The 23,019-nt window shown below is 47.4% G+C and overlaps 2 protein-coding genes across 6 annotated transcripts in view; both read left to right on the top strand.

Annotated features, from left to right (window-relative positions):
* XPNPEP1 (X-prolyl aminopeptidase 1) overlaps window positions 1-3,101 on the top strand; it is a 35,482-nt gene extending 32,381 nt beyond the window's left edge. For all 3 annotated transcript variants that reach the window (XM_078855600.1, XM_078855599.1, XM_078855601.1), the window contains 2 exons: window positions 1,448-1,546; window positions 2,476-3,101. In XM_078855600.1, the coding sequence (XP_078711726.1) occupies window positions 1,448-1,546; window positions 2,476-2,592 (216 nt within the window). In that variant the 3' untranslated portion in view covers window positions 2,593-3,101. The remainder of the gene's footprint in view (window positions 1-1,447; window positions 1,547-2,475) is intronic.
* Window positions 3,102-7,121: 4,020 nt separating this feature from the next.
* On the top strand, window positions 7,122-23,014 carry TNIP2 (TNFAIP3 interacting protein 2). 3 transcript variants are annotated; one of them, XM_078855617.1, is made up of 6 exons: window positions 7,122-7,715; window positions 13,605-13,841; window positions 14,842-14,937; window positions 15,719-16,306; window positions 18,214-18,318; window positions 20,501-23,014. In XM_078855617.1, exons 1-6 carry the CDS (start codon window positions 7,218-7,220, stop codon window positions 20,672-20,674), a joined length of 1,698 nt encoding a protein of 565 aa, XP_078711743.1. In that variant the 5' UTR covers window positions 7,122-7,217; the 3' UTR covers window positions 20,675-23,014. The 3 variants fall into 3 exon arrangements, with proteins under 3 accessions (XP_078711743.1, XP_078711742.1, XP_078711744.1); XM_078855616.1 differs by having other exon boundaries at window positions 18,214-18,324; XM_078855618.1 differs by having other exon boundaries at window positions 18,214-18,398; window positions 20,501-20,661.
* Window positions 23,015-23,019: the final 5 nt, after the last annotated feature.

Raw genomic sequence — 23,019 nt, 5'->3', positions numbered from 1 at the left:
ATTTTATTTTATTTTCATTCATTTTGATCTTTAAGGATTGTTTCATGACGTTATGTATTAAGGGCCATCGTCTCTTATTCCCACACAGTGCATGACAGCTCTTTAAGTATTGAGTTTTTTTTACCGAATTCGAAAAAAAAATTGCTCTTCTCGTTATTTTGGTTGCCGACCCCAGGTGTAGAGTGTCAACTTTAACTGCATCTTAAAACGCTGTACAAAATAGGTGGAAATTCACATGACAGGCAATCCGCAAAGCGAGGGGGTTTTCTTGGAAATGCAGTTGCATTGCAGGCGACAGGGGCAAGAAAGTGAGATGGTGGTATGGTCGGGAGAGGTTAAAGGCATTTCAGAGACGGTTTATCAACTATGGAGAAGAGGGGAGTCTTGAACCTGGATTTGAACCACGGGAGGGATTTGAACAGTGCCGAGGTTTGGGAAGGAAACTCCAGGCCACCGAAGTGGTGGCAGAGAAGGAATGACCTCCACTTGAGTGGTTATTTTTGTAGTTAAACCTTGGGTACTGAAGCAGAGAGAATGCGAAGGAGAGCAAAACAAAGTGAATGGGCAGAGGTCGGCAAGAATTATTCTATGGAGAAATTTTAAGAAAATGAGGGCATTTTGTAAACAGGATGGTATAGGGTCTTGTAAGAGGGAACCTTTAAAGTCAGCCGTTGATGTTCAAGGTTCCTTCTTAGAGGTTTAATTTATTTTATGAAGATAAATCCCAACACATTTGTAAAAACGCTGCCTGAAATGTTTTAATATATAACAGGCAGAATTTTTGACAATGGCCCTTCTTTATAGCACTTATTTATTATGTTTTTTCCTTTTCAGGCAGTGTTATTTACAAGTGTGAGGAGTTTTGTTATTTGTGCTTTTGTGCATCACTGCCAACGCAGCATCGACAACTAATTTGTGAAATTATGGGATCTTCCAGAAGTAGGAAGCAATGAAAAGGCATGGTGACATTAATGATGACCTCTTGACCTTGCCATGGCCCAAAAATGATCTGTAATACAAATTTCAGAAATTACTGTTTCTTTCTGGAATCAAAATCCTGGGTGTTCCTCATGAGACAGTTTGTATCTCAACAAACCTTCATCTGGGCCTGCATGGACGTGTGTATGTTGAACTTCTTTCACACTGTGCGTGGCCAACCGTGCTAATCGGAGGTGCAAAGTTTGAGCCTTCCTTCATATACCGATTTTTCATCCCAAACCGCATTTAGCTTAAATTGTTCCAACAGTTTGTGCAAGATCTGACTAGGTATGAAATAGCAAGCATTGTCTTGTATTGATGGATTGCAGAACATTTGGCATGGTCTCGTATCATTGTGTAAACCTAGTTCCTGGGCCTACCTGAGTTCTGACAGTTACAAAAAATAAGACATTTTAATAATGGCCATTGTTGTACAGTGGATTGCAGTTTAACTGTGTGTTTTCTACAGTACAACTTCAAGGACCGAGGCTCACTGACCTTTGAGCCACTTACCCTGGTACCAATTCAGCTCAAGATGATTGAGAGATCGTTGCTTACAGAGAGTGAGGTGAGGTGCTCACTGTCAATCGGCACACCAGAAGCATTCATCGCACAGCACTCTCACACGTGTTAATGTGGAAACAGAGAAACGAACTTCTGGTTATATATGCTTTTGCCCATAATGCTGCACAGCAACGCATGCTGAGTTTGTGCGAGATGTTGCTTTATGATAATAGGGTTTTTCCCCTTTTTCTGACGACAAAACTGAAACCTTTTTACAAGGAATCATGTGTGCATTAAACACAATACTTGTGGTCAAAATGCAAACAAAAAACACACTATGATAATGTATGCGAACAATGATGTTTGGGATTCTGAGTCTGTTTCACTTTCTAAATCACGTCTTAAAACTCACCTTTCTATAAAGGCTTTCCCTGCAACTTAACATTTAAAAAACAATTTTGTTGCCTGATTGCATAACTCTGGAATTATTATTATGATTCGCTTTGATCAGTTCCTCATTTTATTGGAATTTAAAGAGTAGTCATTGATATTGTTATCAGCTTTCTATTTTGCTTAGATTTAATCTGTACTTGTGAGTGTTGTTTTATATTTATGTACAGTTCTTTGAGATACTTCAATATGAACGGCGCTCTATAAAATAGAGGTTATTATTATGTTATGATCAGCCACATCACGCTGGGCGGGGCTCTCCAGAGGGGGGGAGTGGTTTCCTGCTTTCGGGAGGAAGAATGTCCAGGTGCCATTTTTAAATAGACTCAGAATCAGACTCAAGTAATTGACCACAAAGTAATCTGGTATAGGTCATAGTGGATAAAGTGTTTTACGTGACCAATCGTGCCGGTTCGAATGAATACCCTTCAGGATTGTTACGCCCTTAAGTGTTCTGCTTGTAGCTTTGGCCAATTTGTGCCTCCACTCGACTTGGCTCATGTTCTATTGTAAACGGTGATGTTTCTACCGTTGTGTCCACAGATCTCCTGGGTGAACAAGTACCACGAACATTGCCAGGAGGTGGTGGGGGCTGAGCTGAAGAAGCAGGGCCGAGAGGATGCCTTAAAATGGTTACTTAAAGAGACGAAGCCTTTTTAGATTTCACTCGAGGCGTATACAGAAAAAAAAACATCTTGGACAATCGTCTAATCCAGCAGGCAGTGAGTCATCCCAACCAATATCTTTTCAACCAGATTTTTAAATATCGCTGACCAAGCTAATAAATCAGCCAGCCATGCAGAATAGCCACTCTCTCTTGGCCAGGAAAATAAACATCAATAAACCTGCAAGTTATGAGTGGAAAGTCCTTTAAAGACTGGCTGTGAGTCATCGTAACCAGCTAGCATGTCAGCTCACCGATCAAAAATCAAGCCAGATAACCAACTTACAATCCAGATATTCAAGGATGTAACCTGACACTCAGATGGTTATCGAGTCATAAATCCAAGTGGCAACAGTCTTGTGCCAAATGAAAACCAAAAATGACCTTGATGTACGCTCCACTTTACCCCTGAAATAAAGTTTGAATGTGAACTTTTTACGAATATATAACAATCCTTACATTGGTTGTACTGTGGCAAGTTGGAATAAATGATTTATTAATCTTTGATCACTTTTGTCTCTTTAGCATCTGGGTGTTGCAACCATAAGATGAATAATGGTCTGTCATGGTATAAAAACAGCCTCGTAGTAAAATTGGATGATGTAATCACATGGAGGTGTGTGTGTAAAAGAGCTGACAAGTATTCTGAACATTAGGATAATACATTCAAAACTGAATGCAGTTTTTACAAATATGCATATTTCATTAGTATTTTTCAGTTACTGTTTTGTTATGTAATTTATTTGTATTGTTCTTTAAAGAAGGGTGATTTTGTTTTTCTTTTTTAATGCGTACTGTATACACGCACTGTATTTAATATACAAAAACACCACAGATGCGCTTCTGCGGCCATCTAGAACGCTCTGATATTAGGAAGCCACTGGAGCTATGCACTTTAAATCGAGATTGAAAACTAATTTCTTTAGAACTGCGTTTTGTGTTTAGTCTGCTGTCCTTCCCCCACACAGCTTAAAGCGGTTGAATATGTATGGTGCGAAAGAAGTTCAACATACAACTACATTCACGAATAGAAATGCTTAACTGGGGACTGACTGTCGCAGAGCCTATGCGCACAGTCAGCTATCCAGCCATCCTTCACACTGGATGACGTATATAATTAAAAAGCATCTTTATTATTTTACAAATATCCCATTGCCCCTTGGGTTGCCTACTAAAACCTCAACTAACGTCTGCGCTGCCTCCCAAAAACCTGGGCCCGTGAGAAAGCCATTATTGAACCTATCTGAGCAATACAACTCACGTGGGAATGTACATACACTACATACACTGTACAATGTCCATGGCCACTCCACTATATTTGCTCCACCTTTAGCTTAAAAATTCCCTTTCGGACTCTCATTGAATACCCATAATGTTACCACCAAGGCTGCCTTCCAGGCTTTGGGCTCATGGTTGGTCCATTACATTATAGCCAGACGTGCCGAGTTGTGTGCGGGTTTTTATATTGTCTGTTTGAAACATTCAGGCTCTCATGCCCATCCTGGGTTTAACCAGGTTATGAGATGCTCTGGAAAAGAGACATCCCACATGCCCCGCACTCATTAAACATATACACACTTTCATAATACTGTACAACAGCTAAATACAACTGCATCTCAAGACGCAGGACAGAAACCGCTGGCTTCTTATGACGGGGAGCCATAGGCAAAATAAAAAAAATATATCTAGTGCCTGGGCATGCATAGGGCCATGGAGTTTACAGATTGGATGGTTGGGAAGAGTTTCCATACCTGTCTAGTGCCTAACTTATTAAAGACCAATTCAGACAACGTTCATCCAACAAAGTTTCATCACAAGGGAGAAACACAAATAGACAAAAAAATGTTGCCCGTATTGAAACGACTGTACACTGTATGGACCTGAAAACTCAATTTTCATGTACAAGAATACGGGTAAACCGTATGGGTTGACGGGTATGAGTTTCATAATATTGGAGCAAAAAGAATGAGCGAATGTTAACTTGGGGCTTACAAATCCTTGGTTGCTGGAGCATACTGTGTGGAGGGGACAGATCTGGTTGTGCCCATTAACTGCCTGCAAGCCTTCAACACTTCACGTGGTCTCCGAGTGCACCGAGTCTGATAAACTGTGGTGATGGTTGTGGTGGAGGTGACGGTGATGTTTGTGGTGGTGTACTTGAATTTTATAATTCATTTCAGCTCTACCTTTACACGAATTTAATGCACCCTTTACAACTGATATGCCCTTACACAAATGCAAATCTTGTGTAGATATACCAGAAACGATTGGGGTTTTTCTTCATGCAAATGTGCACCGATCATCAGCATGGTCACAAAGCCTCTGTCTCCAGAGAGTGAATAAGACAATCGTAAAATTAAAGAGACAATTTGAATAAACGAGAAAAGCATCCTCAACTAGAAAAAAAAAACTTGCAGCACTGCACATGAACGCGTTTAAAAAAAATGTTAGTCACGATTTAGTGCACAACTGCGTGCGATTGTAAATACCCGGCACAGGCCAGGGGGACCCTATCGTGTGGCCTATTCACCTCGAACTTTTCTGGGGTTTTTGTGTGGGCGTAAAGTCGCACGCCGTCTTGACAACTGCTGTGACTCCACTGCTGTGGACACGACTTCTCTGGGGCTTCTCTCTCTGGTGATGTCACTATTTCCCCCCTGCAGTAAGGATATTCTGAGCGAATTTGCATCCTAGATTGTGTGACCTTTTGGGGGCTTTCCCCGGGCGACAGCATTTTTTATCCGCCGTAGTGGCACAAATTGTAGCGATTCTCTGGGTGGGGACTCGGGACATCGTTCAGAATTAGGAGCGATTTATCGGTGCGTATCGAGCATCTTTTATAATCAGTTCACGGTGTGTCACAATCAGTCAATATTGTTTAATGACACGATGTGCAATTAAGGAATCTCAGCTGACGACATATTCTTATTTCCCATTGGTTGGGAAGCTGGGATTGCGATCTAAGATGTGTAGACCTTTCTGTGATAACTTATTTTGTTTTGGTGCTATTTCTTAATTTCTTTATTCATTTTTTATTTTGCTTGGTAGTAGGCTTTTCATTTGCTTGGTGTGTGTTGGGCTTCTTTCGCGCCGTACGTAGCCAACCGCATATATGGGATTTTGTCCTTATATATGATTAATGTACAGCGTTGTGGGATGCTGTTGGCATGCGTGAATATACAATGAAAGTATTGTTTACAATTGTAAACTCTCGTGTCGGCAGTATAAACACGAAGGCTTTCGCGACCAATGTCCATAATAAAGGTAGTTTGGGTTAGATCGCGTCAATACAAAAGTTTCGTTAAACAGGCCACCACCCGACACAAGTTCAAGTTCATTTATTAGGTATAGGCCTGTGAGCCTTTCGGCTCTTGAATCTGGTGCAACCGCTACAAACAAAAAACAAAAACATGAACAAGAAAACATCTTAAAGTGACTATGTGCAAACAAAAAATCCAAGAAAAGACCGCAAAATATTGCAGAAAAAGCACCGTACACCAACACTGTGTGCAAAAATCCCAGTGGGATGCAAGTCAAACAACAACAACCACAAGACAACTTAGATTAAGGCCATCAGTCTAACTCTGTACTACAACAAACAAACATGGCCAAACCGAAAAACTTTTCGAAAATCACCAAAATAAAGCAATGAAAGCAATGAAATAGTGATCATAGGAACTGTGACCGAATTTTCACAATAAACGGCATAAACAACATGTACCACCAAACTCTGCAGCCATAACTGGCTGCATGACACAGCCAATTAGTAAGATTTGCCACGTACACACAACGTGCCAATTGATGATCAACTTCAGCACATCGGCGTGTCGTTGTGACAGTAAAAACAAACCCACGGCATTGACAAGTTCGTGGTGGCACGCTTCGCATGTTGATCTAGCGACACCTGGCGTCTGCAACACGTGGCGACTTTCTTGCTCTCTCGCCCTGAGGCCCCCCCCCCCGTCGACGAAGGGAGGAGGCGGCGTCTTGGTGTGGTGGTGGTGGGGGGTGTTGTGGTGGTGGGGGGGTGTTGTGGTGGTGGGGGGTGTTGTGGTGGTGGGGGGGTGTTGTGGGTGTGGTGGGGTGTGTTGTGGGTGTTGTGGTGGTGGTGGTGGTGGGGGGGTGTTGTGGGTGTGGTGGGGGGTGTTGTGGGTGTGGTGGTGGTGGGGGGTGTGGTGGGTAGTGGGGGGTAGTTGTGGGTGTGGTGGGTAATTGTGGGTGTGGTGGGTAGTTGTGGGTGTGGTGGTGGTGGTGGGGGGTTGTGGGTGTTGTGCTGCCAGACGAAGAAGAGCAACGTTTGGGACTTCGGCTCCCCGATCGATGGGCACGCCGCGACAACAAACACCAACTTCTACTGCTGCTGCTGTTGTTGTTGCTGCTGTTGGTGACTTTTAAGCGGTTTAAAAGTGTTAGGCCACGGGGGTTGTGGCAGCGGCGATAGACCGCGAATCTTGCGGCGCAAGATCTCAATCCTCTAGCGGCGGGGTGGGGGGGGGATTGTGAGACCTCATCGTCTTACGTGGGGGGTGGTGTTGGTGGTGGTGTGAGACCTCAACATCTTTGCGGGAGGTTGTGGTGGGTGGGTGTTGGTGGTGGTGTGCGAGGCGACATCCTGGGGGCGATGGACGACGAGGCCGAGGAGGCGGCCCCGAGGCCGGCGCGCCACCACCACGACCACCACCACCAGGGTGGCCACGACCACCACCACCAGGGTGGCCACCACCAGCAGGGTGGTGGTGGTCGTGGTGGTGGCCACGAGACCCTCACTTTGCTGCTCCACGAGGCCCGCACCGAGTCGGGTCTCGCTCAGCGGCGTCTCTCGCGGGCCCGACTCGAGCTGCGAGAGACGCAGTCGCGGCTCGCCCGCTACGAGCCCTGCCGGGTGGTCAGCCTCGGAGGGGGCGGTGATGGTGGCGGTGATGGGGGAGATGACGACGGCCGGTGGGCAGGAGGAGGAGGAGAGGAGCCGCTGGCAGTGTTCTCCGTGCGGAGCGGCCGTCACCTGGTGGAGAGCCTCGCCCTGGAGGTGGCGCGGCTGACTTCGAGGCGCCTCGGCGGCGGTGGTGGTCGTGGTGGTGCGGGGAGGGAGCCGCACGCCGCGGGGCTCGGCACAGACGAGGTGAGCCGCGGGGCTGGGGAGGCCTCGTCTTCCTCCTCCTCTTCTTCCTCCTCTTCTTCTTACTCGTCTGTCCAGGCACGGAGAGTGATTCAGTACGAGGCTGCTTTGGCCTACTCTTCCTCGCGCTGCTGGTGGTGGCGTGCCTCGCAAGAGGCTGCAGCGTACTTGGGGAGTTGTTGGTTGGGGATGTCGAGGGGGAGTTACCGATGGTGTTGTTGGTGGTGGTGATGGTGTTGGTGGTAGTGGTGATGGTGTTGTTGGTGATGGTGTTAGTGGTGGTGGTGTTGGTGACGGTGGTGGTGGTGGCGGTGGTGTTGGTGGTAGTGGTGATGGTGGTGGTGGTGTTGGTGGTGATGGTGGTGGTGATGGTGGTGTTGGTGGTGTTTGTGGTGGTGGTGGTATTGGTGGTGATGGTGGTGGTGTTGGTGGTGATGGTGTTGGTGGTGATGGTGTTGGTGGTGGTGTTTGTGGTGGTGGTGTTTGTGGTGGTGGTGGTTGGTGTGTGCGGTGTTTTGTGAATTTGAGACGTGTAGTGTGCGGTGTTCTTCTCTCTCGTGTTCAGAGAGAGAGAGTTGGGGGTGGGGGGCTCTTTCGCCGATAAGACATCACCGGTGGGACGAGGGGCCCGTCACATTTTAAACCATTGGGGGTTTGACACCAGCAGACCTGGTAAGTCAACTCCGTATCAACTCCTTACCTTATTACAGGCCAATTCAGACCTTGATGGTCTCCCCGTGCCTTTATAAACCTCAACATTCATCTACGGAAACGGTTGTTCGCCGTATGGACCTGAAAAGTCGATTTCTCTATACAAGAATATAGGGTAAACCGTATGGGTTGACGGCAATGATAGTGTCGTGTATAGTAGTGTATGATAGTGTAGTGTATAGTAGTGTAGAGTATGATAGTGTAGTGTATAGTAGTGTATGATAGTGTAGTGTATAGTAGTGCAGTGTATAGTAGTGTAGAGTATGATAGTGTAGTGTATAGTAGTGTATGATAGTGTAGTGTATAGTAGTGCAGTGTATAGTAGTGTATAATAGTGTAGTGTATAGTAGTGTATGATAGTGTAGTGTATAATAGTGTAGTGTATAGTAGTGTAGTGTATAGTAGTGTATGATAGTGTAGTGTATAGTAGTGTAGAGTATGATATTGTAGTGTATAGTAGTGAAGTGTATAGTAGTCGTGTACAGTAGGATATAGGAGTGTATTAGTGCATACCTGTCAACCCCTTGTCAGTGCCCTACCTTATTACAGCCCAATTCAGACCTTATTGATCAACCCAGGTATGCTGCAGCATAGCTGCCAACCCAGGTATGATGTTGCCTAGCTGCCAACCCAGCTATACTGCTGCATGGCTGGGTTGACAGCTATGCAGCAGCACGATGGTGGTGAGGGCTGTTGTCACTTGCTGTCTATTGTCGGGGGTCTTCACTCACCAAGGTGTCCACTCGGCGTGTCCTTGTCACATACAGACAAAGATCCCCCGTGTAGCCTTAACAGACTTGGGGCAAGTGCTGTTAGCGAGTAGCAGCGACTGTGAAGAACGGCACTGTGCCACACGAGGGGGTTCGGTGGCCAGCACCACTCCCGACCGCCTTTGTCTCCCCAGTGGCGATGTTGACTGCACACCGCACCAGGTACTCATTTGAGGCTGAGTCGACCTAGGGGAGGCCCAGGACCGGTACAGATAATCGTCACTGTGGTGTTGGCCGTGAGCGGGAATCGAACTCTGGCTGCCGGCTTCGTAGCGCAGCGCGCTAACCGCTCCACCACCGCTCCCTCCACACGCGCGCTTGCTCCATCCACTGCTGGATGGAGACTCTCCATCCGATCTTACGATCCATTCTTGTACGATCACCTGTCTCTTATTTATATCTGAGTATGTGTCTCTACATTTATCTACGTACAGTTTGTGTATCCTTAGATTGACTGAATATGGTCCATAGTTTGGGTTTGCGTGGCCACAATCGCACCACTGTGGCTTGTTTTTGGGGCCGTCCATAAATGACGTCACGCACCTAGTGGGGGTGGGGGGGTCAGACATTTGTGACGATGTGTGACGAAGGGGGGGGAGAGACGATGGACTTATAAACAAACAAGCACGGAACAATTATTTGTTTATAAGTCAATTGTCTCTCCTCCAGCCACTATGGGCAGGAATTCCACACAACTCTCTCATTGTTCTCTACCCCAATCCCCCCTCTCTCTCTGCCCCACCCCCTCTCTCTCCATTTAAGGGCTCGACACAGAGGCGTTGTCTTTCTGTTTGTCTGTGTGTCTCTCTGTGTGTGTCTCTGTGTGTGTGTCTCTCTCTCTGCTTGTGTGTCTGTCTGTGTGTGTCTCCGTGTCTGTGTTTTGTCTCTCTCTCAAATTTAGCAATCTTTGGAAGAACGTAATCAACCAGGTGTGTTAGCCGACTCTCTGTGTTCTATTGCATTATATTTCTAAGTTTACTAGGTTTGTTTTCTCAGTCATTCTTACCTGATGATGGTTGCTTGTGTTGCAATCGAAACGTCGTATTATATTATTATTTTATTTTATTTCTTTTTACGTGACTTTACCGAAAGAACCAAGAGTAATTCCTGCAGTCACGAAAGCTTCAAATCAAGTGGTAATAATAGTTTTTTTATCCATAATAAAGTGTTTTTGTAGCATCGCATATGACTACATTAACGACACATATTTACGCGATCGAACAAACAAAAAAACCCTTTATTATAGATAATATTGGTCGCGAAAACCTACTATTACGTGTTAAATGGCCTTCATGCAAACAACGGCCTGCGTGGGATGCATTTGAGGAGTTTTGGTTCCGTTTTGCAAGTTCAGTCTTGTTTGTGTGTTGGTTTGTGGGTGTGATGTGCATGTGATGTGTGTGTGATGCCTGGGTGTCAGTCATTCCATAACACCTGGGTCCGTCTCGTGACCTATCAGCGACAAGGGCCTTCGACACTTCACATTGGCCTCAAAGTGCTCCTAGCCACTTATCACCGAATGGCGGCTGTTGTGTGAGTGTGATGTGTGTGGTTGTGATTGTGTCTGGGTGTGATTGTGTGTGGGTGTGATGTGTGTGGGTGTGATTATGTGTGAGTGTGATTGTGTGTGAGTGTGGTTGTGATTGTGTGTCGGTGTGATGTGTGTGGGTGTGTGTGTGGCTTGTGTGTCAGCATAGAGCTGGGTGACCTGAGCAATCTGTTGGACAACCAAATCGCTCTCAAAATCACTCAACTCGACCACCTGCGACTGCTTTGTCCACATCTGAGCGAGTAGTTGCTCAGCAGCCAAATTAAACAGCATGTTCAGGATTGTAACAACCAATCGCAGTTCACAAACGCGCAACGCGATGAAGTCCATCACTAGAAATCGCTGAGCGGATCGTCGCTTGAAAGTGGAGTATGCCTCTGCTTTGAGCAACCAGTTGCGCAACTGCTCACAACTTGTCGCAGAGGCGTCCACATGTGAGCAATTCTGATGCACGCATCTGAGTAGTACAGACGACCGCGGCAGATGTTGGACCCAACTTTGAGACGGTGTGTGTCACGAGCTCAGCGCGTGATCTGACGGTCCCGTGCTGACTATGACAGCTGATTGTGTTAGGGCATATGTTACGTGTGTGTGCTGAACTTCTATCGCACCGTATGGAGTCAACCGTGCTAATCGCAGGTGCGGGGGAAGGGCAACGTAAGGCAATGTTGGTTACGGACGTAAATAGCGGATCGTTGCTTGAAAGCGGAGTAAATATATTTAGTTCACTGAAAAATTGATGCGTGTGTCACACATCGAAGATCTAAGCTGTCACACATCGTTTACTTCATTTGAAAAACACTTATCGCAACTTATTTGCAACTCAGGAACCACCATTACCACACAATGCAGTTGCAAACTGGGAGATGCGCTGGTGCCAAGGTTTATTTTACAGCAGTATAATATACTTGTAGAAATAAACACATGGATGTAGAAAGCTTGAGCATTTAACATGTTTATGATATAGTCGTCGTGGCAACCAATGGAAAACTACAGTAAATGATTGAAGAACTGTAGAAAGAAGCCCTAAAGTTGAACTGAGTTATTCATGAACAAAACAAAAGTCGAGCACAGGTTTGCTAAGGGAACTAGAACTTGTGGAAGGGACACGACTAGAAAACAACAGCATACATCATCGTGTCCACGCCTGTTCGCTGCAACGTTTAACTGACATCGCACGGTCATGTGATATTAATAATTTGCAGTCTCTGTACCTCTCGTTATGCGTGGACCCTGGTGTATCGTGAGTGCCGATTTACGCTTCACCGTGTGTACAAATCAAGTATTTTCCCCTCCGGGGATGCCGAATTGAAAGCGGCGCGGTGTACGGAACGTTCAATTGATCCCAGAGCGATTACACCCAAGCAACAACTTGCATTTTTCAATTAATTATCCCATTTCCAACTTAATTGTGGACCAAGCAAGTTTTTTTTTTACCACGTGATGAGTGTTATGCTACGACAGCTTCAAGTTGAAGAGAGATCAGGATGAGTCATTTGCAAGAGTGACCTGGGTCACATATATGACACCAGAAATGAAGTGTTCACAGGATGAAAACCACATCAGTCTGCGTGACTTTCATATATACAGCATGTTGTGCAAACACTTATCCCGCATGCACGTACAGAGATGCTGCCAGCCTGTAATGGCGATTGGCGCGCCGGACTTGCAGTCCAGAGGTTGTTTGCTCGATCTCCCACCGTGGCGGTTCCAATGATGGGCCAAGTTTCTTGTCCAGTCAGATGGTTGTGAGTTGAAATCCTACCTGGGGTACGACTGAAGGCTATTGTTGTCCCTCCAGGGTTCGTAAAATTGGCACTCGTTTGTCATGCACAGTCGGCGAAGGACCATTGCGTCAAATGTGACAGCATTCGCATACACAGCTCTTGGCTGCCGTATACCAGCGTATCTCGAGTGATTTGTTTGATCCACAGGGGCAGGGGGGGGGCGACCACGGGGAGGGCGGCACCACTCCTTGGAAGGTCACAGTCCACCTGGAACGTCGACCGCCAACTGAAGTGCGCAATCTGCTGGAGCTTGCGCGTCAAGACGGGGCGGCGTGTCCACAAAGTGACAGCTGTCTCCCTCTCGAACTAAGCTCTCGATCGCGAGGAGGAACGGGCGCAGATGCAACGTTGACATTCATGACGAGGTCAAGCCATTGGATGCCAAATTAGTCCCGTTTTGTGGAAAGTCTCAATTACTCTGTGGGTAGAATGGCTCTCACCAAAGGAATTTTCTATGTTTACCCCTCATCGGTCGTGACAGCCACCCCATCGCTTATTTCAGCTGAGAGTTCACATTGTGGTCACTGAAGTGTGAAATGAGTGCTTGGCATGGTGGTTTCAATATCACCGTTGCTCGGAAAACAAAATAGTCTGCCGACGTTCACTGCTGGCTCTACCAATTATTGTTGTTGTAGTATAATTTATTTTACGAGGAGATAAAATATATGCCTTACTGATCGTCAAAGGTGCTTATGAGCGCATTTGCACCAATATTCTAACTATATTAACAAAGATAGAAGTGTATATTGTTACCTGTGTGCTTATGATTTGGGGGAAAGTAGCCACATTGCACTAAGAGTTTTATTTCTGAGCCCGGATCATAATTATAATCAGTGACAAGTGATTATCTGAATCGGTTCGGGGCCTCCCCCCCTTCACCAAACCCGTGCTGACCGGCGTGGTGAAGTATGGTCAAACAGCCTCCATGACCGACAGGGTGTGGGGGAGGCCTTCATCTATTCATGGATTGACAAGGTGCTGTAAATGATAATATATTTGTGATTGTGTTGGTGTTCTTTTGGTCTCCTTGTCTTCATTTTCACGTGCGTGTGTGCGCGCGCTTATACCTGTACAGCTGTTGGATGTGATCATGGTGCTGGAGCGGTCTCTGTCGGAGAAGGAAGTGAAGCGGGCCGAGGCGTTGAAGGACGGGGCGGGCAAGGACCTGCCGGGCGATGGGGAGCGCGGTGACGTGCCCGCTCACGAGCTGCGCGTGCGCCTCGCTGCTGCCACCGAGATGTGCCAACAGCTCAGCCGCAGGCTTCGGCAGGACGGGCCGGGCAGCACTAGAGTTCGGGACGCCGTCAAGGAGGTATAATAACCGTCCCCCCGCCTTTGTGCCCAACGCGCCGATCGTGAGCGCGCGATGCCTGCCGTAAGTTGTCTTGCGCCGCTGTGGCGCTTTGGCGACCTGCGGCTCCGGAATGCCGCGTGCCGCCTCTTCACCGGCTGCTTTGTGACGATATTTTTGAAGGAGCACCGTGTCATATTCACATTGCATTGCGGCTCTTGAAATATTTATTATTTTATACCGAATTTGAACAAAAAAATCGCTCTTCCTGTTATTTTGGTTGCCCAACTCCTGCTCTACAATAATGTACGGTCCTGCCATGGTGCAACGGTGAGCGTATTTGTAACTTTTTGACCCCGCCCCTACTGGACATGTTTGGAAAAAGATCTTCATAGCTCATCGGATTTCCTCAGGATAAATTAAGATTCTGATTCTGCTTGTACTGGACTTGCAATTCAGAGGGTCGCTGGTTAGATTTCACGATGGACTGGTGAGCACACGGGACTTGCAATCCAGAGGTTGCGGGTTTAGGGGCGAGATGTGAACTCCCTCGCCTGGTATGCAGGAGGTTGTGGGTTCAATCCCGACCCTGACGCCTGTTGTATATTTAGAGTTTGCCTTTTCTCCGTGTAGTCGTGTAGATTTTTCTCCGGGTCCTCCAGTTTTTGACTACTGCTATTTCCACGTGATAAGCCACTTCGAATGAGCTATCATTTGTGGCCAGATCGCTTCTGAAAAAGAGCTAAAAAGCTCCGTGGGCTTTCAATTTCGAATCAAATATTTAACAAGATTTTGCCAATGCTGTGACCATTACTACTGCGCTCGCAGGTTTGCAGAAACCAACAGGAGCGGTGGGACACGCGTGGAAAACCGGTCGTTGCACAAGTGCAATAAAACAAAAGCAGCTACTTGCATACCCACGTTCGCCTTGACTTCCACCCGTGGCCTTGCTGATACACTGTTTGTTGTTAGTCAAATCAAGGTTAAACCGGAGCCCTGTGTGCGTGCTTGCGTGAGACAGGAGTGGTCAGGTGAAGAGGACCGTCAGCAAAAGGCGTTGCAGCGATTGGCTCAACTTGAAGAGGAGAACGAAAAACTGCGCAGCGACCTCGGTCACGTAAGCACAAAACGCCGCGGCGCATGACGCCTACTCTCAGCTTTCCAAGGTGCCGAGTTGAAAACCTCACAGGACTCCGTGATGAGGCCTCGGTGAACACTGTAATGTGCGTGCAGCTCCGATTGATGACGCAGGTCTTGTTGACGAGGTGCGAGAGGGGACTTTTACAGGTCATTGTCGCCAAGAGAGACGAAGGCCGGTGGTTGAGATGGAGCGATCATGTCCAATAGGACGTGGAGATGATGGAGCGATGAAATTGTCTCACGTGCAGGCGCTAGATTGATTGTTACATTACAGGGGTGCTGAGGTGGCGAGACGTTTACTCCCTCACCTGGTTTGCAGGAGGTCGTGGGTTGGATCCCGACCCTGACGCCTGCTGTATGTTTGGAGTTTGCGTGTTCTCCCCGTGGTTGCGTGGTTTTTTTCTGATTCATCTGGTTTTTCCCTCCACATTTTAGAATCAAGAGGTGTTTAGAGTATTTGGCTGCTGTACATTTCCACGTGATAAGCCGCTTCCTTGAGCTATCATTTGTGGCCTGGTCGCTTCTGAAAAAGAGCTATACAGCTCAGTGGGCCTTACCTGGTAAAATAAAAAAATAGTTTAGGTACACGTTTAAGATTAAATATTGTATTCATGTCAGATTTCAATATTTTACTCCTCTGCATATTCTCTGCCAACGCTGAGCACGTTGTTATTAAGAAGTTCATCGTTACTTTGACAACACGTTTTTTGTACCGCCACACGGCCCACGCTGCCCCCTCTCTGTGCCGTGCGGAGCAGGAGAGGGAGGAGAACGTGCGCTGGAGACATTACGAAGCCTCGCTGCAGGAGTGCATTCAGAGCCTGCAGTCGCAGGTCTTGCAGCTGCACGGCCAACTCGCCGCCGCGTCCGGCGAAGGCGGCGGCGCGGCGACCTCGAGCGACCCCGCGGACCCGCGGCACGGCGGCGAACCGGCGGCCTCCGAAGCGTCTTGGCGCCGGCCGGATCACGCCAGGGCCGTGCCGGTGGAGGCGCTGGACTCGAGCCAGTGGCGGAACCCCGGGGAGGCGAGGTCCGTGTGCTGCGGCGACGCCCTGCAGAGGCATTTCGACGCGGAGGAGTTGAACGCTCTGCGGGCGGAGGTAGCGAGACTGAAGGGCATGCTGGAGGAGATTCTCGGAGGCCAGGATGTGGAGGAGCTGGCCTCGCTGAGGGCCTTCGTGGGATCCCAGGAGAATAAGATCGCCAGGCTGCAGGCGGAGCTGCACAGGAAGGACGCTGCTCACAGGGAGCTGCACGCAATGTTGCGGAAAGTTGAGGTGGAGCGGGCGGATGAGCGCAAGTCTTCAAAAGATTACAAGGAAAACATCGACTTGCTGAAGCAGCAGGTGAGTGATCCTCGTAGCTGGAACATTCGCGGTCAACGATGATGGTGGCGCTCGTTTTGATGAATGTGCTGTAATTGCGTAGGGTTATCCGTGGTTGCATAGGGTTATCCGTGGTTGCGTAGGGTTATCCGTGGTTGCGTAGGGTTATCTGTGGTTGTGTAGGCTATCCGTGGTTGTGTAGATTATCCGTGGTTGTGTAGGTTATCCGTGGTTGTGCTGCTGCTGCGTAGCTCGGCGATGTGTTTTCAAGTCGGTCCCGCCTGTTGTTTGGCACGATATCCGACGTTTCGCTCCACGTGCCAGCGGCTGCTTCAGCACGTGGAGCGAAACGTCGGACAACGCACGGCACAACACAAGCACAATGGAGGGCTCATGTCATTTCCTCTGTTTTCATTCAACAAGCCTGGTTACAGTGGCCACGTGGAATGCAGTGTATACACTATCACTTCCTGTATTTCCTGGCTGATGCACGATTTGATCAGCTGCTCAGAGGGTTGAATACAGCTGCATGCAGTACGTTTCATGGGATGCACCAAAGCGACGTGTGGCAGAGCTTTGTACAAATGCATGTGTGTTGAGCTGCGCTAAACCTGCCGTGCTTTATTACATCCACAACGTTGACCGCACGAGACTTGACGATCGTGTGCCAACTCCTGGCTTTCGCGTTTCGTGCATTACATCTTTTATACCATTTACATACAAGGAGGGATGTTAAAATCCTGTGCTCATTTTCGAGCAATGGGTTTAGTCGACATTCCAGGCAAGGTGTTTACAAGTTTTCCAAAATTCTGAAGAGTTGGTCGGCGATCTTGAAATTTATCAAGTTGTCGGTGGTATGTATAAAGAGGGCGATGATGATGCTCATAATGAAAAACGGCAGAGAGGCTCACCTTTTGAGATGATTTTTTGGTCGGTAATGTACATACATTATGTACATACATATTACATATGTTGATTAACTGTGAATAACCCAACTAATAATAGAGATACATTGTAATTTATATGACTAACTTAACCGCCCCCCCCTCTGAGCTTCGCACCCAATTGGCTCACAAATGACGGCATCACATTTACCCCTGCCTCTATTTAAGACCGAAACAGGAGGAGGATTTCTGCACAATTCTGGTTGTCACCTGATGAAGCTGGTTGTTGTAATTACCGGCGAAGTGTCGTACTCGAATGGTAAATGTTGTGGGTTTACTCTCCAACACATCCGGTGTGCACGTTTTGTTTACGTGACAAACCTTACTATACTCTTTGGTTCTTTCGGTAAAGTCACGTAGGTAGAAAAATATAATAAAAATAAAAAAAATATTTTTCACGATGTTTCGTCGCAACACAAGCGATCGTCCTCAGGCGGAAAAACGAATCCAGCAGTGGAACTGCTGAACCAGTAAGAATACAGCGAGAGAGCTGCTACAACAAGAGGTTATAGATGTTGGCCAAGGGCAAGCAGGCGGGGTCCGAGCTGGAAAGAAGTCCCCATCCCCGCACGCAAGCACATCAGTTGTGTTAATGGGGGAGAATAGGGAGAGAGATTAGCATGTCAAGGTAAATGAGCTTCCGTCGCCGCACAAGAGCACCGTCGCCGCATATGCGCACAGCAGCAGTGTTAATGGGAGATTAGCACTATGTTAATGGGAGAGATTAGGCAGAGGGATTGGGGAGATTGGCAAGTTAATGTCATGTCTAAGTGTAACACAAGCTGCGGCGCTGCCAACTGCGCTGTGAGAGGCAAGCGCGTCAACGCAAGAGAACCACCGCAACTTACTCATTAACCATATCAGGTGGTGGGAGGTTTAACGACACATTTATATTTACGCGATTAAACCCAAAAAAAAACCTTATGGATGACGATGATGATGACGACCACCTCTGCCTGCCCCGTATGCTGACCGTGAGAGCAGATGATCATATACCAAGAGGACTTCAGGTCGGAGAGGAACGACCGCGAGAGGGCACAGGCGTCTATCCAGAAGCTGCAAGATGAAAACGCGAAGCTACGCCAGCAGGTCCTCGTAAGAAGCCGCCCCACACCCACCAGAGCCGTGTTCTTCACTGATATCTCCTTGCCGCGTCACCGCTTCTCTCTGTATGTACAGTAATTTATGTACAGTAATGTATGTGTAGTGACTGTGAATGTCACTGTGTGGTGCCGGGCTTGCGAGGCCACGGCGGATAGTGTGTTGTCATTATGTGCAGCCCGGTTACTGGGCGTAGTACCACCAGCCCCAGCGGGGCTTAGGTGACCGCTGGACAGTGCAGAGGCACCACGTACAGTGTGCGGTGCGGGCTCCCGGTGAGGGAGCGAGAGGGAGTGTCAGCCAGCCAGGGTTACATTGGGGCATGATACGCTGGTTGACCTGCTGACACGTGACCGGATGATATTGGAGGGGGGCCACCGGTGGACGGGGGCCGCTGGGTGGTCACGTGGTCTAAAAGAGCTCTCGAGAGCCTTCGGGAAAGAGCTCGAGAGATCTAGAAGTTGAGCGCGGCGAGGGGCGGAGCCAGCCCCAGCCCGGGCCGATATAACGGGGGGGGGGGGCCATGAGGGGCTCGGGGTTCTTCGGGTTGTTGGTGAAGAAGATCCACGTCGGGTTGAAGAAGCCTCTAGCGACGGGGTCAGGGACCCAGCTCGTGGTCCGGACCGGGATAGCGGGACTGTGTCTAGCATTGCCGTAGCGTGGTGAGATGGGCGTTCAACACCCGAGTGTAGGTCACGTTATTTTGTGTTGTGTTGATGTGATAAATTGTGTTGCTCCCAAGACAACGTCCGCGACTCGGTTGGACTCACTACATATGCAAGAGGTCCGCATACTTACTGATCTGATCGACGATAATGTACAACTCCAGCTTAATCCATCTGAGGTTCCAGTTCGATTTAAAAAGTGTCAAAACATTAACTTGTACGTATGCATGTTGAACTTTTTTCGTGCCACGCCAATCAAAGGTGCAGGGGAAGGACAACAAAAACTGAATGCAAAAAGCAGTACGAAAGAAATTAGTTTTCAAATTAGATTTAAAAGTGCATAACTCCAGTAGCTTCCTAATAGCCAGTGGCCTGTGTGTCGCTGCGTCTTTCAACGCAGACAGCTTCCATCCCGTCCAGCATTTAATGTTTGATGTCCATTCAGACTAAAAATCTTTGGTTATTTTACCAGATAATGCTCACTGAGATAGTTATCTCTTTTTCAGAAGCGACCTGGCCACAAATTATAGCTCAACGAAGTGGCTTGTCACGTGGCAATTTATCGCAGCCAAATAATCCAAACGCATTTTTCTAAATGTGAAGAGAGAAACTGGAGGACCCGGAGAAAATTTCACACGACCACGGGGAGAGAGACATGCCAACTCCATATATACAGCAGGCATCAGGGGTTGGGATCGAACCCACGACCTCCTGTACACCAGGCGAGGTAGTTAACATTATCGTCCATCAGCACCTTCCACTGTTCCTGCCATCAGTATCCCCTGCAGCTGGTCACCACACTGATCACCTGTCCGAAATTTTGGAGTTTCGTGACCTACTGGCCGTTAGTCCTTGGCTGATGTTCCCAACGCTAAAGCATTATAATTCGCCGTTGTTTGCCAAACATCATTTAACCTTTATGGCTTTATAGTTGCACGGTGATCGTGACTTTGTGCCTGGTGAAATGTAGCGTGAATCAGCATTCATTGAGTAGAAAACCATGTTCACCCAGCGGTATCGATGGCTACACTGGCCAGTGTGGAAGAGTGGGACAAAATACCCTTCTGCCAGCAGTACCGAATGTCAACGTTTTAGGCGCTAGTGTGTGCGAATGGCAATGAGGCATGTATGTGTGCGCTCTGCAGCAGCAAGATATGAACTGCCTCGTCTGGTAAACAGGAGATCATGTTTTCGATCCCGACCTTGATGCCTGCATATTTGGAGTTTGCAAGTCTCTCTCCCCGTGGTTTCGTGGATATTTCTCCGGGTTGTTGGTTTTTCTCTCAACATTTAGAAACGTGTGTTCGGAGTAATTTGCCTGCTATAGATTTCCACGTGATAATAAGCCACTTCGTTGAGCTACCATTTTTGGCAAGGTCGCTTCTGACAAAAAGCTACATAGCTCAGTGGACCTTACTTGGTGGAATATTTTTTCAAATAGGTTTTCAATCTGCGTATGGATGTGTTTGCGTGCGTTTGTGTTTGCGTACGTGTGGCCTCATAAGAGCTTGGAGAGGATGAGCCCCAGAGCTATGGAGGGCGGTGGGCCCCATCGATCGGACAGGCTCAACCCTGACATCGAGCCGGCAGAGCGTGTGGCTGGGCAGGCGTCTCCCGAGGGCGCCACGCCAAGACCAAGAGATGAGGCGCTGGGCTGGCAGGGCGCCCGGAGGTATTGAGGCTGAGCTATTGGCCCAGCCTCGGCGAGTGAGGGTGCGCGAGCGAGCTCTCATGTCTTGAGCGTTCGAGGTTCCCAGCCACCCAGCTTCCCGATGGCGTTCGGGTCGAACCGCACGTTGGACAGCTTCGTGTTCCATCCTAAACCGCATCTGCTGCACAAACCGTGGAAGCAGCGTGCGACCGAGGTCATCCAGAACAGACCGTACAATGCATAACGATGCAAATGCCCGATCCACAAATACGAAGGAGACATCGCAGCGATACAACCCTGCTCGTCCTGACGTCTGGATTGACCATCTGAATGTGAAATTTTAGTCGTTCTGTATCTACATCAGCCGTACGAACGAAGAAAGACGTCTAGGTTTTGCTCCACGTGCTGGTCAAATCCGCAATGAGAAAACCCGCGATGGGCAAAGTCTTAAGTGTATATCGTGTTACATATACTCCTGAAGTGCAGTGTATCGTCCACACACACCAACAATACTAAATGTTTATATAATACACTAGCTTTGCTACCCGGCTTCACCCAAGACCTAGGATACTTGTCTTGGATTAATACACGGCCTACGCGGAGGGTGGGGGGGGATGCTTGACGTCAGCAGGCAAAGAGCGTCACGCTGCCGCATGCGGGTGACATCACAGATTTCGAACAGACACACCTATTCACAAATTTCCCTTTTATATATTTAGAATTATGCTAAAATATTCAGATCTACTGTGTGACATGTATTGGGAGGCCAACCATGTCCTTTGACCAGCAGCAAACATAGTAGCATTGCATTTCATCCCAACATTCGCTCACTTTTAAAAAGCACGACACTAATTATTTCTGGGTATAAAATCTCTCAAGTTCGACTTTGTTGCGGAATGGAGCCCCAGGGGAACTCATCCGCAGATCTTAAACTCCGACGCAGTGCCCCACCACCCCATTTGTCAAGTTTGGATTGAAATAGATATTCTTTCAAAAATAAGCATCATATGTGTGGTTTGAAAGACTTTATGTTTATTTAAGACTCAGATTTACTTGAAAAAAAGTGATTTTACAAACTTCAATGTAAAAAAAAGTTATCTTTTAACTTTCCTGTTAGCATATAGTTAATGCTTGTTTTGCACGTCGTCATTTATGTTGTGATGTGTACAGTATTCCCTCGTTATTCGCGAACTCGCTATCCACGATTTTGGCTATCCGTGAATTGCATCTGGAACTCTACACGGCAACTGCATCAAGAGAAAGAGATAAAGTGATGAGAGAGCGAGAGAGAACTTCTCAAAGTTTTAGAAGCGTCTGCAGACGTTGCGTGTACGATAACCATAGGCCAATATCGTTTACCGCGGAATTTGCTATTCACAAGCATCTCCGGAGCGTATCCTTCGTCGCGAATAAGAGCGAAAAGCTGTACTCAAAACACCATTGTGCATTTTGATAAAAGCATCCAAATTGGGTTTTTTTTTCTGTGTGCAATATCTATTATAATTACTCCTTGGTTATTTCGGTAAAGTCACGTAGAAAGAAAATATCTACGTGACTTTACCGAAAGCACCAAAGAGTAATTCCTGCAGTCACGAAAGCTTCAAGTCTATAATATTGCTGCAGATCTCTTCAGAACGTGCGCTTGGAGTACTCGGAAGGAGCTGTTATAATTGGGCCCGGTGCAGTGTCCAGGCCTGCTCAGGGCCCCCCGTGGAAGCGAGAAATCCGCCGCCATCGGCCGAGGCCACGCGTCTCGTTGGACGCTGCATTTCTGATGATGATCATGAGCAATGTATGTAGGACTTATTTTGCACCGTACATAGCCAAACATGCTATTCAGAGCTGAGGGGGGGGCGAAGCAGCCACGGGTCATCTTCGAGATCAAGGGTATTATTATCGATGAGTTGGAGTAAGTTCCTATTGAGCTCGCAAACAAAATGGCCAAATCACAGAATCTGATTTGATCGTTTCTTGATTGAAATTGTATATTCTTTCTGCCTTTTCCTTCACGAAGTTAGATATCAGATGTTTTGGTGGTGGCCTCTCTTCAGATGAGGGGGATAAATCGATTTTGTGGTTGGAGAATCACACTTCAAGTGTGGTGGCATTGAGAAAGTTAAAATGTTAAAGATGGCTGCCAGAGGAGCACATGAGATGTTCACGTCTAAGCCACCCACACCTCTGCAATTCACCCGTACACGAGTCCACCTCCACGAGGGGAGCTCTGGGTATCTACTGTTATCGTGTTTTTTTCCCCGATTGTAGTAATCTGTCTTATTTATAATATTCAGCTTTATTACTTTTAAATTATAGTACCTTAGTTACATTGATATTTTAAACAAAATGGCTTGTATCTATATATATAAAATCGCA

This window comes from Lampetra fluviatilis, chromosome 4 (assembly GCF_964198595.1).
Source record: "Lampetra fluviatilis chromosome 4, kcLamFluv1.1, whole genome shotgun sequence".
In the NCBI taxonomy this organism is placed as follows: Eukaryota; Metazoa; Chordata; class Hyperoartia; order Petromyzontiformes; family Petromyzontidae; genus Lampetra; species Lampetra fluviatilis.
Note: the sequence above shows the minus strand (reverse complement) of the source record. Positions and strands in the feature narration are given on the sequence as shown.